At 34.1% G+C, this 25,870-nt stretch overlaps 6 protein-coding genes and 1 long non-coding RNA gene across 7 annotated transcripts; 2 read left to right on the top strand and 5 right to left on the bottom strand.

Moving 5' to 3' along the window:
• Window positions 1-836: 836 nt before the first annotated feature.
• On the bottom strand, window positions 837-1,539 carry LOC110719662 (protein kreg-1-like). The gene is made up of 2 exons (XM_021898640.1): window positions 1,177-1,539; window positions 837-1,057 (listed from the first exon to the last, which is right to left on the bottom strand). Exons 1-2 carry the CDS (start codon window positions 1,468-1,470, stop codon window positions 1,049-1,051), a joined length of 303 nt encoding a protein of 100 aa, XP_021754332.1. The 5' UTR covers window positions 1,471-1,539; the 3' UTR covers window positions 837-1,048.
• A 2,661-nt stretch (window positions 1,540-4,200) lies between these two features.
• LOC110719661 (transcription factor MafB-like) lies at window positions 4,201-5,148 on the bottom strand. Its single transcript, XM_021898639.1, is given in 3 exon segments — window positions 4,201-4,404; window positions 4,739-4,989; window positions 4,992-5,148. Coding segments are annotated over 3 exon segments (321 nt in total). The 5' UTR covers window positions 5,053-5,148; the 3' UTR covers window positions 4,201-4,395.
• Window positions 5,149-5,951: 803 nt separating this feature from the next.
• On the top strand, window positions 5,952-8,159 carry LOC110719660. Its single transcript, XR_002511149.1, has 2 exons — window positions 5,952-6,077; window positions 7,923-8,159. It is a non-coding gene; the product is annotated as an uncharacterized LOC110719660 (long non-coding RNA).
• Window positions 8,160-8,524: 365 nt separating this feature from the next.
• On the bottom strand, window positions 8,525-9,337 carry LOC110719659. Its single transcript, XM_021898638.1, has 2 exons — window positions 8,971-9,337; window positions 8,525-8,753 (listed from the first exon to the last, which is right to left on the bottom strand). Exons 1-2 carry the CDS (start codon window positions 9,250-9,252, stop codon window positions 8,745-8,747), a joined length of 291 nt encoding a protein of 96 aa, XP_021754330.1. The 5' UTR covers window positions 9,253-9,337; the 3' UTR covers window positions 8,525-8,744.
• Window positions 9,338-14,014: 4,677 nt separating this feature from the next.
• Window positions 14,015-18,288, top strand: LOC110719657 (probable WRKY transcription factor 41). Its single transcript, XM_021898636.1, has 3 exons — window positions 14,015-15,943; window positions 16,056-16,184; window positions 16,687-18,288. Exons 1-3 carry the CDS (start codon window positions 15,612-15,614, stop codon window positions 17,309-17,311), a joined length of 1,086 nt encoding a protein of 361 aa, XP_021754328.1. The 5' UTR covers window positions 14,015-15,611; the 3' UTR covers window positions 17,312-18,288.
• An 885-nt stretch (window positions 18,289-19,173) lies between these two features.
• On the bottom strand, window positions 19,174-23,135 carry LOC110719658. The gene is made up of 4 exons (XM_021898637.1): window positions 22,593-23,135; window positions 19,801-19,818; window positions 19,516-19,703; window positions 19,174-19,425 (listed from the first exon to the last, which is right to left on the bottom strand). The coding sequence occupies exons 1-3, from the start codon at window positions 22,954-22,956 to the stop codon at window positions 19,516-19,518; spliced, it is 570 nt and encodes a 189-aa protein (XP_021754329.1). The 5' UTR covers window positions 22,957-23,135; the 3' UTR covers window positions 19,174-19,425.
• A 1,734-nt stretch (window positions 23,136-24,869) lies between these two features.
• On the bottom strand, window positions 24,870-25,508 carry LOC110719240. Its single transcript, XM_021898139.1, has one exon. The coding sequence runs from the start codon at window positions 25,506-25,508 to the stop codon at window positions 24,870-24,872; it is 639 nt and encodes a 212-aa protein (XP_021753831.1).
• Window positions 25,509-25,870: the final 362 nt, after the last annotated feature.

Below are 25,870 nucleotides of genomic sequence, written 5' to 3'. Positions count from 1 at the left end.
TATTCTATATGGCGGGTTTATAACAAATGAAGGTGATGATTTATCAAGGATATTGGTTTTGTCAATATCAGGATAATCTCAGGATCTATTATATGATTGGCCTTATTAATAAACCTTGTGTCTTATCTAGCTATAGCTTTATGGTCTGATCTTTGATTTTTCCTTTTCATATATTCATAAAAAGATCAGTTCTGAATTTTGCTAGTTGTAATCTTTGTTGTCGTAAATTATTGGTAAATTAAGTTTTATTTAGTATTTTACTACTTAAATAAGTAATGCTGGGAACTAGAACGAAAACCAGTTAAGGCCCTGTTCTTTTGAGCTAAAATGAACTGAACTAAGATATAGTATCATGCAAGGAAAGGAAATATATGCATAGAATTTCTTCTAGGTATATCCAACGCAACCACTATTTGTTAATCTATAGATTGATTGCTTTCAGCCGTTGATCAATCTGTAAATTGTTTGAGACTTTGAGTTACAGTCTGACGAGTCTTTGTCCTTGATTGTTAGCTTAATTTAATTGATTGAATTGAGTTGAATTGGAGTATGACCTATAAGTCTTTATTTTACTGGTAGTTTCACTTTCTCTGTCTTCCTGTTGAGTATGAAGAATGTAAGCAAACTAGTATATCAGCACTTTTACAATCTCTTACCACAGTATGGTGCAGTGGGTATTCAGAATAAAAACTATTTGCAGATGATTATAATCTTGATGCTTAATGGGATATTCTGTAAAGAGTGAAATTAAGTCGTAAGTAGTTCTTGACCATTATTGTGTAGTAATTCTGTTTGTGAAGCTGCTGTCCTTAAGTCATGAGTCAACACATAATCCCTTTATAAGAAGAAAAACGCCACATTGATTCATTGGAACAATTGATTACATTACAAATCATATTACTTATACATTGTAGAGGCAAAGCATCCTGCCGATTTTAGTAGCAAACAGAACATATCTAATGTCTTAGAGGCAATTTATTGTACTAATCCCCATACTTGATGACTTCCTGTTAGATCTTACTGGCAGGAGCTGACTTGGTGCATTAATCTAGTACATCTGCAAATGAGAAAAAAAAAAAAAAAAAAAAAGAAGTTAGTATACGGAAATTGGGTGACAGAATAATTATGAGATAGAAAATTTGAAGCCAGTTGAATAATAATGTTAAGAATTCATACCCTTCTGCATGGGTCAAATTCATTTTCATAAACAATCCGCTCTTCCTTCCTCTCAATAACCTCAGCACCACCATGGTGGTGGTGGTGGCCATAGCTTGGGATGGTGCTGGACTCATATATAACATCAGTTTCAGTTACCACATTGTGGGGGTTGTGGTGGTGGTTGTGATGGTGGCCTATTGGGTAGCTAGGCCTTCCATATCCACCCTCAACCCTGTTGAATTCAGAGTAAGAGTCACATGGGGTGTCACGGATGACCTCCCTCTCGTAGTAGTTGTTTCCGTAGTATGCCATTGAGAATTTTCTTAGTAGTACTTCTAGTATATGTTTTTTGTTGCTTGGTGAGATTATAAGGAGCAAGATCATGTGCTTATATAGAGGTAAAAATGGGAATATTGTGGGGTTCTTTTGCTTCTTTTATGCCTTGTTTGAATGCTTTTATTCTTTATTTATGGTGAAGATATATCAGAATAGTGCTAGATGCCTATTATCTTCATGCAGATGACTATGGCATCATTTAGATCAAGTTGCCAAGATGTCTTGCAGTTGTAAAATAGGGAATAATTGCCCATTTGCTTGCTTTATATCTTGCTCTAATCCCACTTTCTTTTCTTGAAGTAGGCAAATACTGACTTATTCTATTTGCTTGGTGTAGGACATTTTGAATCGCTCCTTTGGCTCTTATTGCCTTCACACTGATTAATGATGATTATGACATCTGAAGTTAAGTTGCAGAGTGCCAAGACTCGCACTTGAAACCTGTCACTATTCAGAACCAATTCTTAACTTGAGGTAATAAAAGAAGCTTTCAGTCACCCTTCTGATCAGATAGATCAATAGATGATTTAATGTGTTCCATATTTATGTCCTTAATGATAATTAACCAAGTCCTGCTGCAAAATGCTGCTCTACTTGGCATTATGGGTCCAGAATAATGATCCAAAATGTGTTATTTCACCAATCATGCGACATAAAATTTCGACTTGTTCAAAAGACATAATACTAGTAATAAAACTTTAAAAATTTATTGAAATGTTATTTGCTCAGTATGGTCATATATGTCTTCTCTTGGGGATCGTCTATGCAAAAATTCAGCTTAGTAGCCTACTTTGTTGACCAAAAATCTTCACTGTTTGATGGACTAGTAAATCAATTTTTCAGCATCACATTGATGAAGTGATCAAAGTTGAATCATTGTATTGAAATCTATTCCATTCAGATTAGCTAATATAGGCGCTTTGTAAAAGAGTTGTGAAAGATGCACCCACTATCTCAGCTACAAAGAATCAAGAACATTATAGCTTGCAGGATTCTCTACAACTCTCTAGTACTTCAAATCTATCAGGTAAGTATACAGTCTTCAATATCAATTTTTTCACTCATTGTTGCCTGTAATTTTAATTTTAATCAAATACAATACTCCTACCACTCCTTTCAGAATATTATCTCTTTGGTCTTTGGAAGAGGGGTATAATCATAGAAGTCTTGACTAATCTATATCCATAGATGATGCATGTGTTTTTGTGATATCATAGTTGAGGAATATGGCTTGTTACATCTAATTAAGTATGCTAATTAATGAGGAAACATTCTGATCCTCTCATTATTAGGGCATATATCAGGAAATATACACAGAAGAACGCGTATAATTACTTTAATTGTTCTTAGCTTTGTGACCAGTCTAGCTCCAAGTTTGTGATCTGCTTTTATCACTTTTCCCTTCATGTTTTGGTTAGATAAACAGAATCTTAGGTTTGCAAACCAGTAGGTGTAATTGCTGTCTTTTCTATTTTTTTCACTCATAAAATCCTCGCAAATAGTACCTGTACCAGAACTGCAGAAATAATACCAAATGCCAAAATAAAGCATAATTAGGCCTCGTTCTCTTCACCTAATTATTGCTGATCAACTTAAATTATTTTTGCTGAACTTAAATTTATTGAAATTAAATTATTTTTGCTAATCTTAAATTATTTTTACACTAAGCTTAAATTAATTTCCTCAATATTATTTGAATACGATGGAGATACAGGGCCTTAGTGGTAGAAGTCAAGCTCAAGGACCACAATGATTGTCCACCTTATCAAACATGTTTATGGAAGTCAATATAGCTAAATTTGTAAAGGAAGAGCAAAAAAAGTACAGATTTGCAAGTTCGATATGTTCAAGTTGATGAGGTTAGAACGAGACGATTAAATGTTCAACTTCTCAAGTTTAAAATCAGATAGATTCAAATTAAGGGGGAAAGCAAATGATAGGGAGAGAATGAACTTTGAGTGGAATACTCACCCGATCAAACCTACCTACATCAAACTACTTGAGGCTACACTTGTCAGCTTATATCAAGAATTTGATAATAACCTGATTATTTGTTCATTTACTGATCATCATCTCACCTTCTGCATCCAATAGGCTTCCTTTTTTAGTTGCTCTTCACTTACAAGTTTCAAATTAGTTTCTCCATTTGACATTTTAAGGTCGAAGTTTATCGATTTTGACCGCATTTTTTTACTTATATGTACAAAAATGCAACTATTATCATATGGGATATTGTTAGATTTTTTAATGCGTGTTTTCAAAAATATCAAATTTTTACTTTTATTTGTACATAATTAAAGATACTTATGAGTAAACACACTGAGAGAAAAGCTCTTAGAACATGTGTGATTGATAAGATCACTTCTTTTCTAGACAATACGCCTTTCCGCTTCCTAGGCCTTTTTTCTCTGGAATGTCTAACAATTGATTTTTGTATTGATTACACTGCTTATCTAGGGATAACATTGTGTACATCTTGTCCTCTCTAGACTTCATGTCCTCATTACTGACAGGAAATATGCTAATTATTGCTGTTGAGTTAGAGAACTGATATTTTGTTAACTCTGAGCTTCATGATACAATTTTTTTTGTAGGCATAGTAATCATAAGATTAGTCCAACGTGATTTATCTGTATATGTTTTTTTTTTTTAATAACGTATAGCACTTATATTGAAAACTTTATAAAAACTGGACAAGAATTAATCCATTTCTATAGGTAAACTATTATATTAAAACTTCATTAAAAGTACGTAGGGTACATCATCAAACAAACATAAAGTAAAGTTACAGCACAATACCAAACCCTAAAGACTAGCCCATGCCAAGAGGCTAAGGGGTGATTGTTATTTTACTAATAGTTGCTGTCACTTTCCCAGAATCATGTAGGCAGCAGGCATTACTTAGTACATCTGCAGATCATAAAAGAGCCATATGAATAGAGCAAGTTAGGCGACAATATAATAATACAGGAATCTTTAGATATCATTATGAGCTTTTAGAGTCAAATATCTTGAAAAACAAAAACCATATTTTATGAGTGATTCCATGGTTCCTTTAGTTTCCCTGTTCAATTTTTTTTTTTTTTTTTTTTTTTTTTTTTTTTTTTTTTTTTTTTTTAATTCTTAGTAGAAGTGTTTGTAATATAGACCAGCGCTTGAGACTTGTAAAAAGTAGTTGAAACCAAAAAATTGAACACCTATAAGTAAACCCTAAATAAATTAGTAGAAGCTAAGAAACACATACCCTCCTGTATGGATCATAGGTACTGTCAACAATACGCTCTTCCCTCCTCTCAATGTATTCAGTTGGACCATGGTGGTGGTGATGGTTTTCGTGGTTGTGTTTATGGCCCCCAGACATGACATCACTCACAATTTCCTTTACAACTCCGGCCACCCCGTTGTTGTGGTGGTGGTGGTTTTGGTTGTAACTGTGGTGGGGTACACGGTTTCCATATTCATCAATCCTGTACTCAGCTGAGTAGTTGCCATATTACGAATGACCTCTCTGTCAGCCTCGTAGTAGTTGCTTTCATAGGGACGGTTAAGGTATGACATTGTTGTTGGTTTGCTTAGGAGTGCTTTGGGATTAATGCAATGATATTTTTTTTCCTATGTTTCGGTAAGATGAAACTAACGTACTGACATGGAGGTCCTTATATAGTGGTGAATATGGGGATATCTTTACTTACATTTTCTCGTTTACATGCATATATCAATATATTTTTTTATTCTCCTCTTTTGGTAAAGGACTTATTGGATCAATCTTAGATGCTTTTAATGCTCATCTAGATGAATGTGGCATCTATAAGGCCGAGTTGTAGGTGTAAAAAAATAAGTGAATAAGCGTGTCCATTTGCACTTTAATGTCTTCTTCGAATCCAACTTTCCTTCCCTGAAGCAAATTCTTTTTTACTACAATATCTTGGTGAAGGGAAATTTGACTTGCTCCTTTGGCACCTAATATTTTCATGCTGAGAATTATGGAATCTTTGAGATGAAATTTCTGAGCTGTCAAATTATTAATGTTTAGAACCTATTCTTGACCCTCGATTTAGTGAAAGAAGCTTAAGGTCACCCTTTGGATCAGTCAAGTCGATTATTTTTCTTATTCATTATGTTCCTTGTCTTCCTTTCTTAGTATATTTTTCACAATGATTTATGTTTTATTTGAGCCCAAAATGCTATTGCAGACAGCCTTTTTCTGTCCAACAGGCTAATTCGAAATGTAATTCACCAAACATGTGAACTAACATATCAAATTGTGAAATAACTGAAAAGGCTCTTAGGCAAATAGAAGATATTGAAACATTGAGTGAGTAACATAGACTTGTAAATTTTTTCTTGTATATTGTTGTTGGCTCTATTTGCCAATCAGCTTAGGCAAACTAAAACTTACTGTTTTGGTTAATTGGTAAATAAACTTTAACTTTTAGTGTACTATTGATGATTAGTTTGTGTTGAACAGCTACTGGTGCAGAACCCATTTTGATAGTCTGAAATAGGTGCTTCATAAAAGCAGTGTTAAAGAAGCAGAACTTTTTAGCAATCAAGATTCCTCACAACTCTCTTGGATTCGCCTGGTAAGTGTTCACTCTTTCATTTCAACCTTTTCAAATTTGTAATCATGATCAAGATAATAGGTATTTCTTGGAAAAGGGGGTACAGTGCTATAAAATTGATCAAAATATGATTTTTAACCATGTATATTTCATTCTCACGTCTTTATCCAGATATGATGGTTATGTTCTGTTGCTTCATGTCTTTGGAATTAGCTGAGAAGTATGAACTTTAAAAATTGAATTAATTGGTTTGAATATAAATCTATAAAATTCTATTGCTGTCATTAGTAGAAGATTAGAACATGGTTTCATGATTCATACATGAGAGATTGTGTTCCAATTTCTAAGTGTTTGGTCCCATGAATCCTATCCACTGCCATTTTATTATTTGCTCTTAACAAATTGCACATATATTTTTGTATGTCTGTAATGGGATTGGGTCTTCATTCAGTAATGAAACTTAGTAGTTGGGAAAGAAGACTGAAATTTGGTTGATGCTATTCAGTTTGCACATTGCAATATTTGGACTTTAGTTTATATGTGATTTTTTCTGCCTCTTTCATCTAAAGATTCTATACTAATAAGTCGTAGTCAATCAAAAGGGCTGTAATGGTTTTTTCCACCCTTTAAGCATATTTTTTTTCCGAAAGGCAAACTTTAACCAATTGATTGATTCATGAACAGATCAAGTTATGCTGTCTAAAAAGTACTTGCTCTTCACAACTAGTGATGCATAATAGGTTTGGTCTAGACTCTAGAGTGATTGAGTCTGGTAGTCTTTTAGCTAAATTTGAAATGGAGTAAAGATGAACCAAAATTTGCATATTAAATCCAAATATATTAAGTAAATAAGGTTAGAACAAGAAGGTTTATTTAAGGTTTTTGCTATTAAAAAAAAAAAGTCTGACTTTGATCACACTGCCTTCTGCTATTACTATAAAGGCTCAAATCAAGGATATTGATTAAAGACTGAAGTTCTTTTGCGTTTTGCCAGACTCCATGAGTTTTGAAAGCTATAAGTTCCAGAAGCTTATTCATGCACTATTCTTGTTGGTTGTCATTTTAATCATATACAGTCTAAGAGCCATCTTTTATGACCAGTTTCTTCATTAACACTATCTTCAGTCCGAAAGTCTGCACAGAAGAAGAGTTAATATTTATCAATTAAGATGGGCTGTTGCTTTCAAGTTTTACAGTCATCCTAATCTCATCACTTCGTAGTAGGAGGATTTTGCATTTTTGCCTATGCTGGTTGGGAGGGGGGGGGGGGTGAACCTTCTTATTTTCATTCTTTGTTCTTTATATCTATCTTGGATATTAAATAACACATTGAACTCTTTTTATTGCTTTATTATGATAGAAAGGAGATAGATCTGAATCAACCAGTAACCCAGTATTAAGAAACTGGTTTCATATGTAGTGCATATCCTTCAGCGTAATCGATAATTTTTTCTGTCTTGTAAGTGCAGATTATGAATAAGATTATATTTTGCTTATGAACAAATTCTGGGGAAAATTGATAGACATCTTGTTCCATCCTTTAAACATGCTTAGATGTAATATTACTAGTCTGAAAACCTCCTCAAGTTCGATCTGTACAATTCGATAATGATCTTGTAACTGCCTCTTGAATGTGCTTGTTGCTTTTGTGCTGTTCAAACACTTGAGAGTTGGGATCTGTCATTTGTGTAGTCTAATCCATATCTCCGTAATTACAGAATACATAAAAATTATTTTCTTGATTTATGTAAAGTGCATTATAGATTTATATCATATAATTGCTGGTTTAGGCAAAGTGTGTATGGCATAGAAATTGCAGCTGTTGTTCAAATTATTACTTCTAACTAATTTGTTCATAATTTTCAGATGATGAAAATGGAAGCAAAGAAAATTTGACAGACATGTTTGTTATATCCTCCTATTCTGAAGCCAGCTTAAACATCATATTTTCAGTCTGAAAGTGTCCAAAAAAGCTCTGTTCAGAAATTTATTCTGAATGTATATGACTAGCTTGCATTTGTGCTAATCAAACATATTGGTCATTGTAGTCTTATTCTTTAGTTCAGCATCAAGTACTATATATGAAATTAGGTTGCCATATTAGGCTTCTTTCCTGTCTACTGACTAGTGACTGATTGACTGCTTGTCACTACTTTTTAGAAACATCTGATTACTGATTATTTCAGCACTAGTTCCCTCTTAATACCAATAAATTCTTAAAATCCATTTGTTTCGGATCTTTCGCAATATAAACTCTCAAAATTGTATTCGGATAAGGTTGAGTACATCTTGTCCCTTTGGACTCGGCCATAGAGAAGAGAATTGTTAGTTCATGCTGTTATATTATAGTGTAATGGCATGGGATTGCTTTCTGAAGCAAGCTTTTATAGGTCCAGTTATGTAGATAACTGTTTTGCATGAATCAGGATCTGTAAGGAAGGCTAGTATTGATTTAGTGAAGTCTCATATCAATTAACAGGAAATGACTCCCTGTTTTAGAAAGCAAACACCATATATTATAACTATATAATGGAACCGAGATACAAAGTCAAACAACAGTAGGTTACATTACGAGGTAGATAAGCACACATTGTACCGAATACCATCCCGTAGCAACTAGCCTATGTCTAGAGGCTAAGGGGACATCTTATTATACTAATACTGTAAGGGTCATGAAGGTTTCAAGCCTTAGTACATCTGCAGAACAAAAAATAGTGAATTAGCTGATAGAATAATCATTCAGAAGAAGGAAGAGTAAAAACAATTAGCTAGACAAGTTACTTATGAAAATCATATAGTGCAACTAAAATGAACCTTTTCATTTCCCGGAAAAATAAATAAACTATTTCATGCTTTCATATAACTTGTTTTGAAAATATATTCAGAAATAAGTAGAAGTTTAAGAAACACATACCCTCCTGTATGGATCATAAGCGGCATCAACAATACGCTCTTCCCTCCTTTCAACGATCTCACCTGGTACACCAAGGTGTTGGTGGTGGTGGTGGTGGTGAGCAGGGACTTCACTCACAATCTCAGTTACGACGTTTCCCAAGCCATTGCGGTGGTGGTGGATGCGGTTTCCATATTCGTCCACCCTGTAGTCAGCTGCGTAGGAACCATATGGACCTTCACGGATGACCTCTCTCTCAGCCTCATAGTAGTTGTTTCCGTAGGGGCGGTTGACGTATGCCATTGCTGTTGGTTTGCTTAGGGAATTACTACTATGCCTGATGGTTTGCTTTGCCTTGCTTGAGTGAGAGATGCAAATCAGCAATGTCCATGGTGTGCTTATATAGTTGAGAAAATAGGAATAATATTACTTCGTGCTTTATTTGCATGCTTCATGACGTAACGAATTTTTTCCTTTTCTTTTTATGTCCTTCTATTATTACGATTTTACACTATTATTTTGGGTTTATTATGATTTAAAAAAAAAAATTATGATTTTGGCGGAGTCTTTTTGGTACAATCTATTCTAGAAGTTGATTTTGTCAGAGATTAATTTTCTTTTAATTACTAATATTATAAATCATGAAAAATATGATATTTGGATATTACACATTACAATGATTCTACCAAGGTACAAATGATAATTGTTTATTTATTTATTTATTTTTATTTGTGCAAGTAACAATAGATGGTCAAAATTACTTTAGTTTGGCTAAATGAATAGTAGGAGTAAGTAATGAGTTGAACAAAAAGAACGAAAGCAGCACATGACTTTTTTTTATGTGTATTATAAACACATTTTATTACAACTTATAATCCTTGTCCCAAAAAAAAAGAAAAAAAAGAAAGAAAAAAAAAAAACTACGTATAAAATATACTAATATGCAGCAATTTTGCATGAATTTTATACGGAGTAAACTTTCTAACTGTAAAATATTCAATTATGAAGCTATTTTTTTTTTTTTTTAAAAAAAAAAAAAGTTTTTTACAAGTAAAATTTTCTTTTTCCTCTTAATCGGAATTTATCTTGCTATTGTAGATATTCAAAAACTTTCGAAGGATATTCAAAAACGCGTAATTTTGATAATAGATCAAATAAGAACCGTATCAACATAGATGTTTGGACCTTTGATAATGTATATTACTCGGTACTCTCATTTGTTTATTGAAAAACGAAAATATGGTTTGTATATACTATATAGACATATACTCTAGTACTCTACCCCATGATCTTTCGTGTTATATTGCATACCTTGCATTTTTTTTACAGAGCGAGACTTAGTTTATTGAAGATATTTACAATTCACAATTAACCAAAACCAGGATCAGTTACCACGTACTTGAAATCTTAGGGAGTACTTTGAAAAATCTCAGGGAGTACATTGAGGATCTCCTAAAGCTTCCCTCCCACCCGGAACTTCTTTTTGCCTTAAAAAAGTAAACACCATTTTTCTTAAGTTTTATTTCCTTTAATATTTTCTTTGAACATAATTTTGTAAACTTAGATTATATAAAAAAAAAAATAAAAAAAAAAGTTAATAAAACTTGGAAGCTAACTAGAAACTCATTATCGAATATAACTTTCTTTTCCTAAGTAGACAAAAGTGGAATTTTATTCCTTAGATATTTCTTGTTAAGATGTATGAACATACACTTGGAGCTATGCTAAATTGCGATGCTATAGGCACCAATTCTACAAGATATAGTATCTTTCTTGGTTGGTCTGAACTGTCTGAAGATGTCTGATGATCCTTTTGCCATTGTATTAGAACTTGTTCTCAGATTATGAAAACTACTTCCACTTAATTTGCTCCCTTTTTCATCTTTAATTTGTCGTATTATTAGTGCTAAAGTTTATTTGATGGATTGTTCTCATTTTATTTTCTTACTTTTATTGTACGAGAAGGTCGATCAAGATGCTATTTCAATTTAGGGGTGAGACGTGTAACTTTTTAATTATTTCGCAATAGATAGTGTAAATCAAATCTAATCTCATTAGACATTTTAAACTTAGGAAGATGCTATTTTAGAAACCTTTACGGTTTTACTAGTTTGAACTGTGTTTTTTTTTTTTTTGTTCATACTAGTTTGAAATGTAAAGTTGATTTGACTGTGCTATTTGAACCAGTAAGGTAATTACTCATTTAATTGTTAAATTAGTGTGTGATCCGCACGTTGTCCTAGGATGTTACTTTGAGTATTTTTTTTATTAGTTTGCCTTAGGCCGCTTGGGCAAATTACTACTGTCGTATTACCTATTTGGTAGAGTTAGTGATATGAGATCATGTATTAATCTATTAGAGTTTATCTATACGAATATACTTTGTTTGTACTCCTCGTTTATTATAGATTATAAAATTATAGTTAATCATAGATTGTGAATTGCACTCGTGAATTTCATTTTACTTGATTGGTGGAGTTTTGTTCTTTTAGTGGTGGGGGTATTCAAAGACGTCAAATCTCGTCTACATCAATATTATATGTGGCTTCTTAGACTCCAAAGGAAATGAAATCAATGTAGACGAAATTTGACTAATATGAATTTGGAACGAGTATAATTTTTTCAAACATACATTTAAGGTTCAATAATTAGGCCTTAGACAAGATAGTCAAAACTACAACTAGTTAGAAAGAAGGGAGGGAAAAATTCTAGATAAATATGGTACAAATAAATAGGTACAAAATTGGTTTGTAATTACATACGGAAATTTCTAACTTCTAAGTGTCACAAATTATTGTTGGGAGAGAAATAGGACGAATGTCGTTCCACAGTGAACACCTACAAATAGGAGTATTTACTATGTCTTAGAAAATTCAATTAGTGAAAGAGTAGTCAAATACTACGTAAAATACTTCGAACCGAGTATAGTTGTAAAATTATACTTCGTATAAGCTTAGGGAAGTGCTGAGTGCATGTATTAGTACTCGTATAATATTGACGTACATTGAAAAATTACTCGTTTTTACAGAAGTGAGTTCAAAAAATTATAACTAAGAGATGAACTGAAATGTACTCATAGTATACATTTGTTTATCTTACACTTCTAATTCTAATTTACCTATTGATTTCAAATCTTAAATGAAAGTTGAAGATTGTGTACTTGAAATAGTGGATCCAAACGAACCCAAAAAATGCAAGTTTGATTGGTCAAGTTGTTGATAAATAATAACCAATATTATCATGAACATAAACAAAACAAAATATAGAGACTTGACCATCATATCAATGCCTTAAGAATTTTCAAGTATCCTAGTTGTACCTTGTACGTGTTAGGTTTATGAATACCATGATATATATGTTTAATCGTCTTCCTAGTAAAGCTAGGTATATCCATATTAGTAATATGGACTAGTCTAAATACCTGATGAATGTGAATATAAAACCTAAGCTCCCTACTCCTAATTTTGTTTCGCATGTACTAGTACAACATAATAAACCCAAAGAAAAGGTTCGAAATGCATAAAAGTTATTTTTTTCATAATTGGATAAATAGTAACATAAGTATTATTGCTACCATGAAAAGGGTCAAGAATTGTCGAGATCAGACAGAATTTACCATGCACCAAGAGATGGGCTAAAGAATGAAAAATTTGGAAAGTACCTAATTGAAAAACCCAACCTAATTCAATTCATAGAAGATTTGAGACAATAACGTAGAGGAAGGAGCCATGATGTGCTCCACGTACTTGGGTTGTTGGGTAAAAACATGCACTTAATAGGGTTATCAATTATCATTGATTATTACAGGCCAGGTGGCTAATCGGTCATTAGTTTCGGATTTAGGACTATTATGTCCAAATCGAATTGATAATATAGCGATATGTTAGTTTATTTACGAGAAAATTCAAGTTTATCTCCTGGATAAACTTGAATACATTTGCGTGGTAAAGTGAGGGTATATTTGTAACATCCCTGTCTACTGTAACAACAATGATTTCTGCCAATATCACCCATTTTAAGAAGAAAGACACATGAATGGAGAAACTGACATCCATCTTCAATGGTGAAAACGTGAAATCAGAGGGAAAGAGAAACCTTACAAACAAACACAACACGCACCTATCCTATAGGGTTAACAATTCCCCTAATTTATACATTTTTCCTTAGGGTTTTCTTTAATTTCGGCGGAATATAGCTGTACTTTCTCCATTGAAGCTTAGCTCGGTATCCTCCATTGAAGCTGTACTACTCTGATCTCTCCATTCATACAAATTACGAGCTTTCTCCAGGCCAATTTGCGGATATAGTGGCCATGGGAGGGAGGAGAGAGAAAGAAATAATTATAATTCCTCCATTGAATTTGCTTATGAGCTTTCTACATTGTGGAGGGGAGAGAAAACTCAACAATGGTGGGTATGGGAAGGAGAGAGAAAGCTGAAAGGAAGAGGAACTATCCATATTCATGAAAGAGTAGCTCAAAATTTTTATTTTTCTTTTATTTTTTGGTTTTTAATGAGGTGGCACGTTGAGGTAAACATAGAGTATATACCCGGGTGTATCGTACACCCAACTAACCAAAGGTTAGTTTTTGTTCTTCATTTGATGATAAAATGAAAAGCAATCATCACAATGAGAACAAATACTCATGAGTATACGGTACACCCAAGTGTATATAACAAGTTAACAACCTCTCACGTTTATGTTGGAGATAAATGAGAACTGCCTCTTTATTTATTGGTAAATACAAAGTACTCATTTTTACATTTATTTTTAACTATCAGCCAATTAAAAGTTCATATATGTTCGAAATTCCACCATCATTAATCATCAACAAATGAAAATGTGAGCTTTTAGCTTGTAAAACAATTTTTTTGGGGGGCGTAATTCTAACTGTATTATCTCTAAACTAGTGAGTAGCACGGACGTTGCCCGAATTACTACTTTTACAGTTGTGTAACTGCTAATTTTAAATACATTTAATAGTTTGTACATTTTGTGTGCAATATTAAAGCATAATTGGCAATCAGCCTAGATGGATAAACAATAATGTTTCTTCTAAGTGGTTAGGTGTTCGAACCTTAGTATAAATAGATATTATGGAGTAATAACTATTTTTCTTTAAATATAAATCATTAAGGCCCTTTTTAATTGAAGGAATTTTGATGGAAAAGAAAAGAAAGGAAAGGATTTTAATCATATTCCCATATTTGGTTGAGTTAATAACATGAGAATCAAAGGAAAGGAAGGGAAGTGGAAGGAAAGTCCCATTACAAATTTGTAGCTTTCCTTTCCTCTCAAATTTGGAGGAATTCGACTGAAAAGAGAAAAAAAAATGAAGTTTTCCTTTATAAATTTTCTTTCTCTTCCCTTCATTTCCTTTCATTAACCAAAGATTGAAATATAAAACACGTTTCTTTCCCTTCTTTTCCTTTCTTTTCCCTTCCCTTCTCTTCTTTTCCTTTACTTAAAGAGATTTAAAGTGAAGTGTGTTAATATATAATCAATCAAATAAACACAAATCGAGTTAGCGTTTCATATTTGTTATTAATTTAGGTCATTTCAAACATTGATCATCAGATTCATCATATATGTCTAAATTCATCTTGAGCTCTAGATAATAGAAGCTATTTCGGAACTTCACATCACTAATTTCGGATATCAATAAATAAAGTCTTGTTTTACCACTAGAGAACAATGGGTTTGTTCAAAAAAAAAAAAAAATTCTAGAACAAGGGGTCAACAAGACAATAACAAACCACAAAAAATAAAAGAAGAAAGAAAAATATGATATAGGAAGTCATTGTCTAGGAGGACCCATAAATCATTTAGCCTTAGAAAAAAACATTGCACAATATTTTCTGATTCATAATTTCATAGTACATAAATTAATAAATTAATACAACCTTAAAAATACTAGTCCTAATCATTTCTCAATGTAAGAAAATTCAATTATCCCATGAATTATTTTTTATTTTTTTAGAAAAAAAAAATACACGCGGAAACGAAAGTTTGAACGAGTCCAAGCCCTTTTTTATTCAACACTTAAATTAAAATCAAAACTATTTTTTTCAATAATTGACCAATCAAAACAAAGTTTGAAAAAGTCAGCACTATATACAACACTTATAGACCCCTCCAATTTTTAACTCATTTTTCATCCCTTGTTCTTTACTCTCAATTTCTATTGACCATAGACTATTCAGCAGAAAATTTATACTTTCATCTGTCAACAACTTGCTTTTCAGTCAAATTCTCTCTCTTTCCTACCACTTTATAATCTTTCCTATATAAACCAACTTCAATTTACACCCTTTTGAGCATAAACTCAGCACTTCTCTTTCTTTATCCTGCTTCAGAGTCCCAGACGCATTTTTGAAACAGTTAAACTTCCACTCTGCCTTTTTAACAGAAAAATACGGCAATTTAAACTTTCCCGGTTCTTTTTTTTTTTTTTTTTTTTTTTTTGTTATTTGATCATTCTCTTCTTGTAAGTGTATGTTTTAATACGTATTCGTGTTACGCCCTGTAACACAGCTGAAACATGCAATTTACATCAAGAGGGTAATAAGAGTAGCTGGTGATCTGGTATACGACTGTACAACAGGCAGTTCAGATTACCAGAGCAGCATTTCTTTCTCTCTGAAGAATTACAAGAAAGGGAAATGGAAAACGGTTGTGGCAATTACGAGCAAGAATCGTTGGTCATGGAGCTAAACCAGGGGGTAGCACTAGCTAAACAGCTGAAGGCTCAAATGAGTTCAGAAATACTTACAGGTGAAACTAAAGGAATGTTGGCAGAACGGATACATTCTTGCCTCGAGAAGGCTCTTTTGATTCTGAGATTGGGTGGGTCAATGGAACAGTTTCACCAGCATTTAGTCCCATCAACCACAGCGCCTGAATCACCACTTTCGGTCATTGGAAGTCCTAAGAGTGAAGATTTGAACCCTGGGATTCATGTTCAACAAGATGGCAGAGAGCCTTCAAGAAAAAGGTAAGACTTTCAAGCTGAGTTTAAATGCAATAGACCTTGAGAACTGTACTACATTTCCTGGTTACAAAGAGACCTTGAGAAGTTTCGAATAATTTTGGGATACTTGTTGCAGAAAGATGATGCCAACTTGGACAGACCAAGTCAGGGCATGCTCTGAGAATGCAGCCGAAGGGCCACCCGAGGACGGGTATAGCTGGAGGAAGTATGGTCAGAAAGATATCCTCGGAGCCAAACATCCTAGGTAAGGGTTCTGCTTCTCAAGATAAAACTAATACAGTAAAAAGTCCATCAGACCATGCATATATATCATCAGACAAGGTCTTTGTCAGAAAATCTTAAACGTGTCCAAATAGATCCCAAGGTCTCTAGAAAGCTAAGAATTGATCTGATGTAGACCAATCCTTTTTTGTGTATTTGCCATCCACTCTGTTTCAACTAGAAACTTAAGAGAAGACTCGTGCAATTCCTGTTTGAAAAAGTAGGAATAATATACAAAACCTGACCGATAAAAGGACTTTTTTTTTCAAAAGTCAAACTACTACAATTTTGACTATAAATGTACAAAGTGTACATCATATCAAAGGTAGGACTACAATGAAATCTCAGATCCCTATTAAATTTAAAATAATAAACTTAATACTTATATCATAACAATCAGCCTTTTAGGTGATCAAGGAGTAATAAAAGTAGAGCAAATTACTAGAATCCGAATCTAATAGCAAGATTAATTTCTGCATTTACAGAAGCTACTACAGATGCACGTACCGGAACATTCAAGGCTGTTACGCTACCAAGCAGGTGCAACGAGATGATGAAGATCCCATGCAATTCAAAGTCACCTATAAAGGAACTCATACTTGTACACTAGCACCACGTTCAAAGTCTGCACCAACATCACCACAAAAACAAGAGCGCAACAAACAAAACAATTTTTCCATCACGCACTACCAGCAGCCGCCAGATATGCTGCTAAATTTTCAGACAGGGCTAAGAGTTGACATTCAGAACTTAGAAAATCAAGAGACAGGATTTTTCTTTCCTACAAGAGACTTTGGATATGAAAACCATGCCTTTACACCGTCAACAGTCAATAACAGTCACCCTAGTAACAGTTTTCCTCAGTCGTTCATACAATCGCCAGCCACCTCAGAATCAACCTACTTCTCCACATCACCTTGCAAGGTGAGCACCTTTGGAGGACTTAACTATGGACAACATTTTGAATCAGATATCACAGAGATAATTTCAGCCACTACCTCAGGAACCAACTCCCCGATAATAGGCATTGATTATTCAATGGATCCATGGGAAGGTTTTCTGTCTGATAACCAAGCATTTCCTAATAGCTTCTCTCAAGCTAAAGAATAATGCCATCAACAGCAAGAAAACAACCCAACATGTAATCCCATGGTTGGCTATTTTTGGGAAAGTTCAATTTGAGCATTTCATTTAATTAGACAAGACAGGCAGAAATGATAAACAATAGATCATAATTTACGTGTAAATTATCTGAGAACTAGCATCTAGGAAACAAACAGGGATAGTACCTGATATAACAAAATAGGGGGAAGCTTGGGCTAGGTTTATAAGGAGTCAGTGGTACAAGCAAAGAGCTTCATGCTAGTTGACGAAAATTTAATTATTTAGTTTTTTTTTTTTTTCCCTTCCCTTGTAACCTACTCCGTAAATTCTTTAGTTAACTACAACAGTCCTTCAGTCAACTTTTATGAAAACAAAGTGAATATTGCAGTACAGAAAAGTATCTCACCTTCAATTCACTTCCTTTTTTAGCAAGACAGATGATGTCTAGTTCAAGCCCAAAATCCTTGCTCTATCCAAAGGCTTACTCCTCCTGTATGAAACAAAAATTTTGCAATGTCTCGGAAAGATTTCACGTAATCTAGATTAAAAGTAGTTTATGATTCAATTCTCTGGCTTACCCCAGCTTACATTTTATGGTGGAAACTTTCCAGAGAGAATGGGAAGTATACAACTATGACAAATGTTGGACAATGTTACAACTAGATCTGGACGAAGAGAGTAGTTGTTTAAGGTTTGAGTATTTGTTAACTATAATATTGGTATCTATTTAAGACAAACAAAATTGCACGGGTACTCTAGAATGACAAGTAATATAAAACTTAAGTGACTAGAATTATGTATGAAAAAGATAAAGTTGGTTAATTTAACAAATTAGTACTGAGCCATAGCTTATAAGTCTAGGACTATTTTCTCTTCACCTTAGTTTGGAAATTATTACCATTTCTTATTTTTAACATCTCCAACCATGTCAGACCAAAAAAATCACAATAGACCAAACCAGATCTTATTTGCGTCTGTCTATTTCCATATTTTGGGAAGTTCATGTAAAAAAAAAAAAAAAAAGAAAGAAAAAAAAAAAAAAAAAAGAAAAAACAGCTATGAAGAGAAATCACTTGATAAGTGTTTCTTAGAGTATATTTTAGTATACAAATGCAATCAAAGTTCAATCAAACCACAGAAATAAAATAATAGATCAGACCAGAAAATTTAGATCAAACCATATCAGACATTAAGAAATTCAAGCCAAAACACATTATTTCAGGTGAAGAGTGCATAGTTGGGCTCTTCGCTTGTACTAGTATTCTAGTAAACACATTATAAAAAAAAAAAAAAAATAAATAAAAAGGGATAACAGCTAGGCTCTGACCTGCGATGGGAATTATCTGGGATGAAGGTTAAAGCTGATCACAAGCAAAATCTGAAGAACTTGACAGAGCTGGATTAGAGGGGGGAAGGCCTTGAAATTTTTATTTTTTTTTTAAATGGGGGCTTTAGAGCTGGAAAAGCGAGGGGAAGGCCTAAAATTTTTTTTGAGGATTGGGGCTGGAAATCGGCTAGTGATCCAGATCTTTAGGAAAATAAGCTAAAAAGAATGTGAATTGAGGAGCTCTAGAAGATTACTAGAAAAGAAAGGGCCGTTTAGCCGTATTCTCACATTGAGAAAAAGGGTGGCAGCTTGGGTAGTTTTGTAAGGGTTAGGATTTGAGCCTTTATCTCTAGAAACTCACATAAACAGATTGGAAAAAAAAAATACTTCACTATTAAAGAAGATCCTTGTGAATAATTATCATACCCAAGTTATAGAAATTGAATTACACAACTAAAAGGAAACAGGGAATCAAAAAAAAAATTCACAGTCCTATGTAAGTTCCACTGAATTTAGAGACTACTGAAACCCTATTTGAAGATACAGGCAAAAAAAAGTAGATAATCATATATTATCTGAGTAAGAGTGTGGAGAACAAATGGAAGAGAAGATGGATAATTGTAACATAAGCAACATGCATAGTAATAAAAATAAATTTACAACAAAATGAGCTCAGGAAAATCCCATCTTCCCTGCACGATATTTACAAGATGCACCATGTGGCAACATTTGGCAGTTGAGGTAACATTAACCTTCAAATTCATTAGTTGCAGCAGCAATTGCATTAGTATATCTGCAAATGTAATATGCTTATTACTCAAGACACGATCTAAATTGGGAAAACATTATAATGTTGTCAACTAAACAGCAAGACAATACATACCTATGAGGAAGGGTTCTCCTCTTTGAATCTTGAAACTTCTTTAGATTGGTTCTCTTCAGAATGTATAGGTTTCTTTAGAGCCCTTCTCAACCCCAGCACAACAAATAGGTTTGACAAAGTGAGCAGAGACTCGGCCCCACCATGCAACCAATCCACATTAGAGAGGGATGTTCCATAGTGTATCTTTGCTATCACCAAAAACTTACTAGAATTCAGGCATCAATTCAATATCTAGTCCTTATAAACCATAAAGGATTATTAATTAATCTTGATAAAGTAACTTACCATAGATTCCAGCAGGAACTACCAATGAGGAAGACCGAGCAACAAAAATCCAACAAGGGACAATTAGTAGACGTAAATCAGAAAGAATGAAATGCTAAAATCAAATCCATAAGGACTACAATGAAAACAATCGACAAACAAAAGGCCTCAATAGAACCAATAATGTCTGGACAGTTAGGTAATCTCCCAAATGGCCAGCTTTTATTTCTGGCAATAACAGATAGCACACTCAAAATAGAAATATATCATACATGTGAGTTTCTTTACAAAGGACAATATAAAGTACAGAAAAAATTGACGGGAAAATACAGCCATAGAAGTCCAAAAGGCAAAAACCTAAATATCTATTTTTTAAGTTTATAACTCACATTTGTAAGACACTTCCAGGAAGCCAGTCGCTAATGATTACCAGGATCATAGATAACAATAGATTCAAATCTTTCAATAACTGTTGACATTATGAAAGGCCAAGCTTTTTTATAGTTCAATGTAGCATAGAAACCAAATTTGTATGGAGCTCATCACAGTCAACAAATACCTCTCAAGTATCCAGGTTTGAGGTTTTATGCCCACAAGAATCACAATGATATACAAAGTATAACTAAGAATCAGCCAAGAATTTCCATATAAAAGGTTTTGACTATATATTAAGGTCAGCAAAATTTATCAAAGGATTCTTGAGGGAAGTTTACTTGAGTCCTCAAAAGCCACATGAACAATGAATGGCAAACCTAAGATCTTTTCACACATCAAAAGCCGCAAATTATGTTATTGAGACCCTTCCTGGTGGCCCACGGAACATGTGACAGAAGGTGGTCACAGTATCCCCACTGCCACTGATAGCATAGATTTCACTGGATCAACATCAGGCATGGATGCGTGGTAACAGTTTCCCTTTGTCAGAGTTGTAACTCTTCCCTTCAGAACTAACTTGCAGGCCAACAGAAAATTTCTCCACAAAGAGAAAATAAACCTTCTATTGATCGTGACTTCGTGAGACCTCGAGTGTTAAGCATTTTTCAAGGAACCCTAAAGACATATTGTTGCTATATAAAACCTACTGATCATCGTGTATTAAAGCCTGCGACTTAAGTATTTCATAGCATTATGTATGACCTTCCAACGTCTTCACAATTCATTTTCTTACTACCAGTTGCCACCACAGCGAACACAGCCATTTGATATTCATCTGATTAGCCATTCCCACTCATGAGTGAAGCCGGAAAATAATCAACACAATGCTTGAAGGAAATCTGGATGTAGATTTTGATATTTGACATATAACAGTGCTTTAAGCAAAAAGAGAAAACAGGTTTGGCATCATATCAATGTCCTCTAAAATGGTTGTTAAACCAAATGCCCGTATAGGAAAAACACCAACATGGCTGAAGGGAAGGGGAGGACCGGAGGATAGACTTCTATAAAACATAAAGGATATGATTTTATCAAAAAAGGAGGCTTTTATTCAAACAAATCATAAAGCTACAAAGTCATCGAGGTTAAGATGACATAGATACATATTTATTTTTACTTTCTAGCGTATATTGGACACACGAAATGTTCAGAAGAACCAGAACATAGAAGCCTCAATCAAGCGTATAACCATAATCCACAGCATAAGCCACTAGGTGATCAATCTCCTCTTCATTTATGACTCCATCAATATCAATATCAGTGTAATAGATTGCACGATCTGCTCTCCAACTAGGCATAAATGAACCCAATCTCCGAAAGGCTTCCTTCAGTTCTTCCTTATTCAAGTGGCCATCACCATTGACATCGTGTTTCCTGAATATTGCCCTCAGCTGCACTTCATCAAGAGTTGCCTTATGGAGCTTGGACTGTGAGTCATTCATGTTCAACCTAGACCTAGGTGGATTTCAATACAAAGATCTAACTGCACTATATCAAGAACGTTGCCGAGTGATGTTATATAGGACCTTAATATATCCTGCTTGTTAGAACTCTGACTCTTATAATATTCTATCAGCACCTAGCCCAAAATAATTAGCTGTCTAAAACCAAACGAACCGCCTTTTCTGCAATGCCAGGAAATTTCCAATTTCTTGTACAGACCACAGAGGGAATCAGATTCCATTCACCTTACGCAAAGTAAGCGAATCTCTGATGATAATATAATTTTCCTAATCCCTTTCCTTTTCAACCACAAAGCCACAATGCAAGCATCAATCCACACATCACTTTATATCGTGAGGTGTATTATGGTCCACCAAACTACAAACATTTTTAAGAGTTTGATAATCAGCACTTAACAGGACAACAAACACAAACCAGCAAGTAACTAGTTATCTCTTCTTCCTCAGTTCAAGCATTCTTGACCTCTTTTCTACTTATTCAAAAGCGCCTCCTATAGTTTGCTGATCACCAGGAAGTTTTATAACCAGTATAATCAAACACAAAACAGTGATTAGCTATCTCTATCTCTAGTCCTCAGTTTCGACTTTCGAGCTTTCTCAATCACATTCCTACCTATCCAGAACAAATGTTTAGTTTAAATGGCCCTCGGGAATCATCCTAACTTCATCTTCTTAACCTATCAAACTAATCTAATTCAGCTAAACAAACACCTAATCTAATTTGAATGAATTCTCATAAACAGCAACAGTAACAGAAAAACCCTCAAATCAACAAATGTCAATCATATCAGCAAATTCCTTATAATTGCAACAAGGAATATAATCAAAACCCATGAAACAAAACATTAAATAAAAATTATAACAGCAGAATTTAAATTAAAAAATGAAGAATAAACAGGAGGAAGAAGAACATACTGGTGGCACCGACAAAAGCAAGCAAGAAATAGAACCCAAAAACGGTGAGTTTAGGAGCAGACTTAGACTTGGTGATGAAGTAGAGAAAACCCAGATAAGGAAAGAGAGAGAAAGCGAAAAGCTGAGAAGCAATGCTTTGAGAATCAATGGTGGGTGCCCATGGATCTACTGGTAGAAATCCGCAGACAATTCCTCCCTTTCTTCTTCCAATTGTGCTGGTAAAAACGCCATTGTTGAATTTGGTGTTATCCCTAATCTTCAGAAATGAAGAGGATGGAGTTTGAAGGGAGTTTGAAGGAGTTGAGGGGAAGAGTGAAGTTGGGGTTGAATTGCTATGAATTGAGAGAATGCAATTGGCTGCCATTGTTGTTTGATTTTCTCAGCTTTTCGGTTTTTATCGTTTGGGGAAGAGTGCAGCCTAAATGCCTAGGCGTTTGTTTGGAGGGATAGAAGGAGGAGGATATGGACAAAAGAAAAGGGATTCAAATATTTTCTGGTTTGTTTAGAGGATAGAGATAACATACAATAGGGAGATAGGAATAAAAATCCAAGTTATCCCTCTAAAATAATAAGTAGGGAAGGTGGTATAAGGGTTAGGGACAAAATAAATGAGGTAAAATATATTTTTACCCTTAATGAAAGAATGAATGAAGAAAGAGGAGAAATTTGAGTAAGGGTAGTTAAGTAACTTTCCTACTTACCTAATATAATTCCCAATTCATACCAAATAAAAGACAACCTCTTTTTAATCCTTATCCCACTTACTAATCCTCAAAAATTTTCCCACCCTTTAATCCTCCTTATCCCTATCCCTATCCCTATCCCTCATACCAAACACCCCGCTAATGTATACTCGGTAATAGTATAACAAGCCACCAGTGTTTCTTTTGAGTGGTCACCGTAGTATGTGACAATAACCAACGTTCGGTGGCTGGGTGCTGATAAATTTACAATTGGGTCTTTTGTTATTGTATCGTTTTTGTTTTCAGTTTACGGTTTGCAAAATAAAAAACAAAAATAAGGAATAATAAATAAAATTTGACACAAAAGGAAAAAAAAATTAAGGATCCGTTTAATATCGTCGTGATTTTCTGTTTTTTGATTTTTTATTTTTTATTTTTTTTTCAAAATCATTAGATATACTTCGTATGTTATATAATGAATAAAAAATTGATTAAAAACTTATTAAAACCGTTATAATGACAAAAAAAAGTGAAAATATATTTTTTCTTGTTTCAAGTTTTTGATTTTTTATATTAGAAAACAAAAACAAAAAACGATGTCAAACAAGCCCTAAAAGAGTTATTTTTACTTTTTCTGTTGCCAGTCTTCTTTTAAAAAAACAAGTTGCGGATTTCATTAAATAAGATGTTTCCTAGTTTTTTGCTAGGGTTTTCCCTCTAGATTTCTCCTTGGGATGGAGTTTTTCCTAGTATTTTGCTATGGTTTTTCCAGTTTTTTTAGGGTTTTCCTTCAATCTTCTCCCATTCTCTCTTTTTCCTCCTTCATTCTTCTCTCCTTGATCTCCATTGTGATTATTGGTAGAGGCTACCACTGGTTCCTTGATTAGTGGTAAGCCCCAAAATCCCTTTTTAATCGCTTATAATAATAGATCTCATCCTTACGATGGTCTTGATCGTTGTAGATGTTTTCTCTGAAGTTCTAATTTTTTGTGGTGGTTCATGCGGCGTTGAATCAGTTGTCAGATCAACGACTACAATTAATTGAATCAAGTTTTGTTCAATTCAAAAACTATCAAAAATCATAAGGCCCCCTTGTAGAAGAAGGCTATAGAGGACAGCGATTCAAGAGACGAGAGTATTCATCAATGTCAAATCTCACTTGCGATCGTAGTTCTACAGAATTAGAATTGTTATTTGAATCAATTTTCATTGTATTTATCGTTTCTGATCTCTTTTGTAGATGTCGTATGGCTTCTTATTAATGAATTGATCTTCCCTTCAAGAAAAAAAAAAAAATCCGCTAAAGTTGTCAAGCTTTGGGGGAAAAGGACTGAAAGATACAAACTCATTACAACCTTTAGTGTCTCATCTTGCAACACTATGAGCTAGAGTATTACCCGCTCGCTTGATATGGGAGAAATAACATGAACTAAAACAGGAAGCAAGATGGAACACTAGAGGTTGTAATGAGTTTGTATCTCATAAAGCAAAAAAAGGGGGGAAAAGCCTACTGCCTTTATCTTAACAGTCTGTAGTACTGTCGCTGCATCACTCTCAATTTGGACTTTTGTATATCCTAGCCTCCACGCAATAATCAATCCAAATCGACATGTAGCTGCCTCGTCGCCTCAACATTCCACCCTCCATACTCCTCACGAATTGCAGCGCCTAGAAGATGTCCATGCTCGCTTTTAATCACCACCCCTAGACCGGTTTTTGCACCAAGATAAGCATCACAATTTACTTTAACCGTGCCCGCACTAGGACAACTCCATGAGCTAGGGGAAGGGCCAACAGTTGGGGCAGTCCTATTAATCACTTTTATCGCATATGCATTGCTTTCATACGCCAGATCCACCCAGCTCTTTGCTACCTCCACGACATTGAATCCATCTTGCTCAAAGATGTGTTTATTTCTACAGTACCATGACGCCCAAGCAAGTGCTGCCTTGGTGACTAACTCATTCTTCAAAATCCACATAAATCTTTCCACAAAGCTTCGAGCAGGAGCAACATTAATCTGAGCCATAAATGAACTAGCAGCCCATATTTCCTTTGCTGTAGCACACTTGAATGTAGAGTGGATGATAGTCTCATCCAGGGAGCTACAGATTGAGCATGATTTCTCTGATACAACGTGACGATAGAAAAGGCGGCGTTCCTTGACAGCAAGGAAGCCTTTGCAAGCCCTCCATAAGAAGTGTTTCAGCTTCGGTGGTCTTTGCAAGGCCATTGTCAGTCTTCTTAATAATGACGATTCTATTAAATTTGGTTATTTTTTGTGTTCTTTTTATGAAACATCTCATACTCCGTATACTCCATACGGAGTATGATTTTCAAAAAAAATTTTAAAAAAAAAATCAAAAGATGAAAACCACAGTGATACATTGATGTCGAATGGACCTTTAGCTTTCAATTTGGTTAAAAGCGAAAGAATACCAAAAAATTAGGTGTTTAATTCAAGTTATGCTCAAATGTGACTCGAATGGGAACTTTTAACTAAAAAATAAGAGTACTCACAAACTTTAAATGTTGATAGTCGATCTGAGCTAGACTCAAACAAGGCTCAAACTTAACTGAAAAGGAACATTTAAA

Source organism: Chenopodium quinoa, unplaced genomic scaffold (genome assembly GCF_001683475.1).
Source record: "Chenopodium quinoa cultivar QQ74 unplaced genomic scaffold, ASM168347v1, whole genome shotgun sequence".
In the NCBI taxonomy this organism is placed as follows: Eukaryota; Viridiplantae; Streptophyta; class Magnoliopsida; order Caryophyllales; family Amaranthaceae; genus Chenopodium; species Chenopodium quinoa.
Note: the sequence above shows the minus strand (reverse complement) of the source record. Positions and strands in the feature narration are given on the sequence as shown.

Coding starts and splice junctions, on each gene's coding strand:
- LOC110719657 (XM_021898636.1), top strand. CDS start 15,612: ATGGAAAACGGTTGTGGCAATTACGAGCAAGAATCGTTGGTCATGGAG. Junction 15,944..16,055: donor AGAGAGCCTTCAAGAAAAAG/GTAAGACTTTCA, acceptor TACTTGTTGCAG/AAAGATGATGCCAACTTGGA. Junction 16,185..16,686: donor CTCGGAGCCAAACATCCTAG/GTAAGGGTTCTG, acceptor CTGCATTTACAG/AAGCTACTACAGATGCACGT.
- LOC110719658 (XM_021898637.1), bottom strand. CDS start 22,956: ATGGCAGCCAATTGCATTCTCTCAATTCATAGCAATTCAACCCCAACT.
- LOC110719240 (XM_021898139.1), bottom strand. CDS start 25,508: ATGGCCTTGCAAAGACCACCGAAGCTGAAACACTTCTTATGGAGGGCT.
- LOC110719662 (XM_021898640.1), bottom strand. CDS start 1,470: ATGGCATACTACGGAAACAACTACTACGAGAGGGAGGTCATCCGTGAC.
- LOC110719659 (XM_021898638.1), bottom strand. CDS start 9,252: ATGGCATACGTCAACCGCCCCTACGGAAACAACTACTATGAGGCTGAG.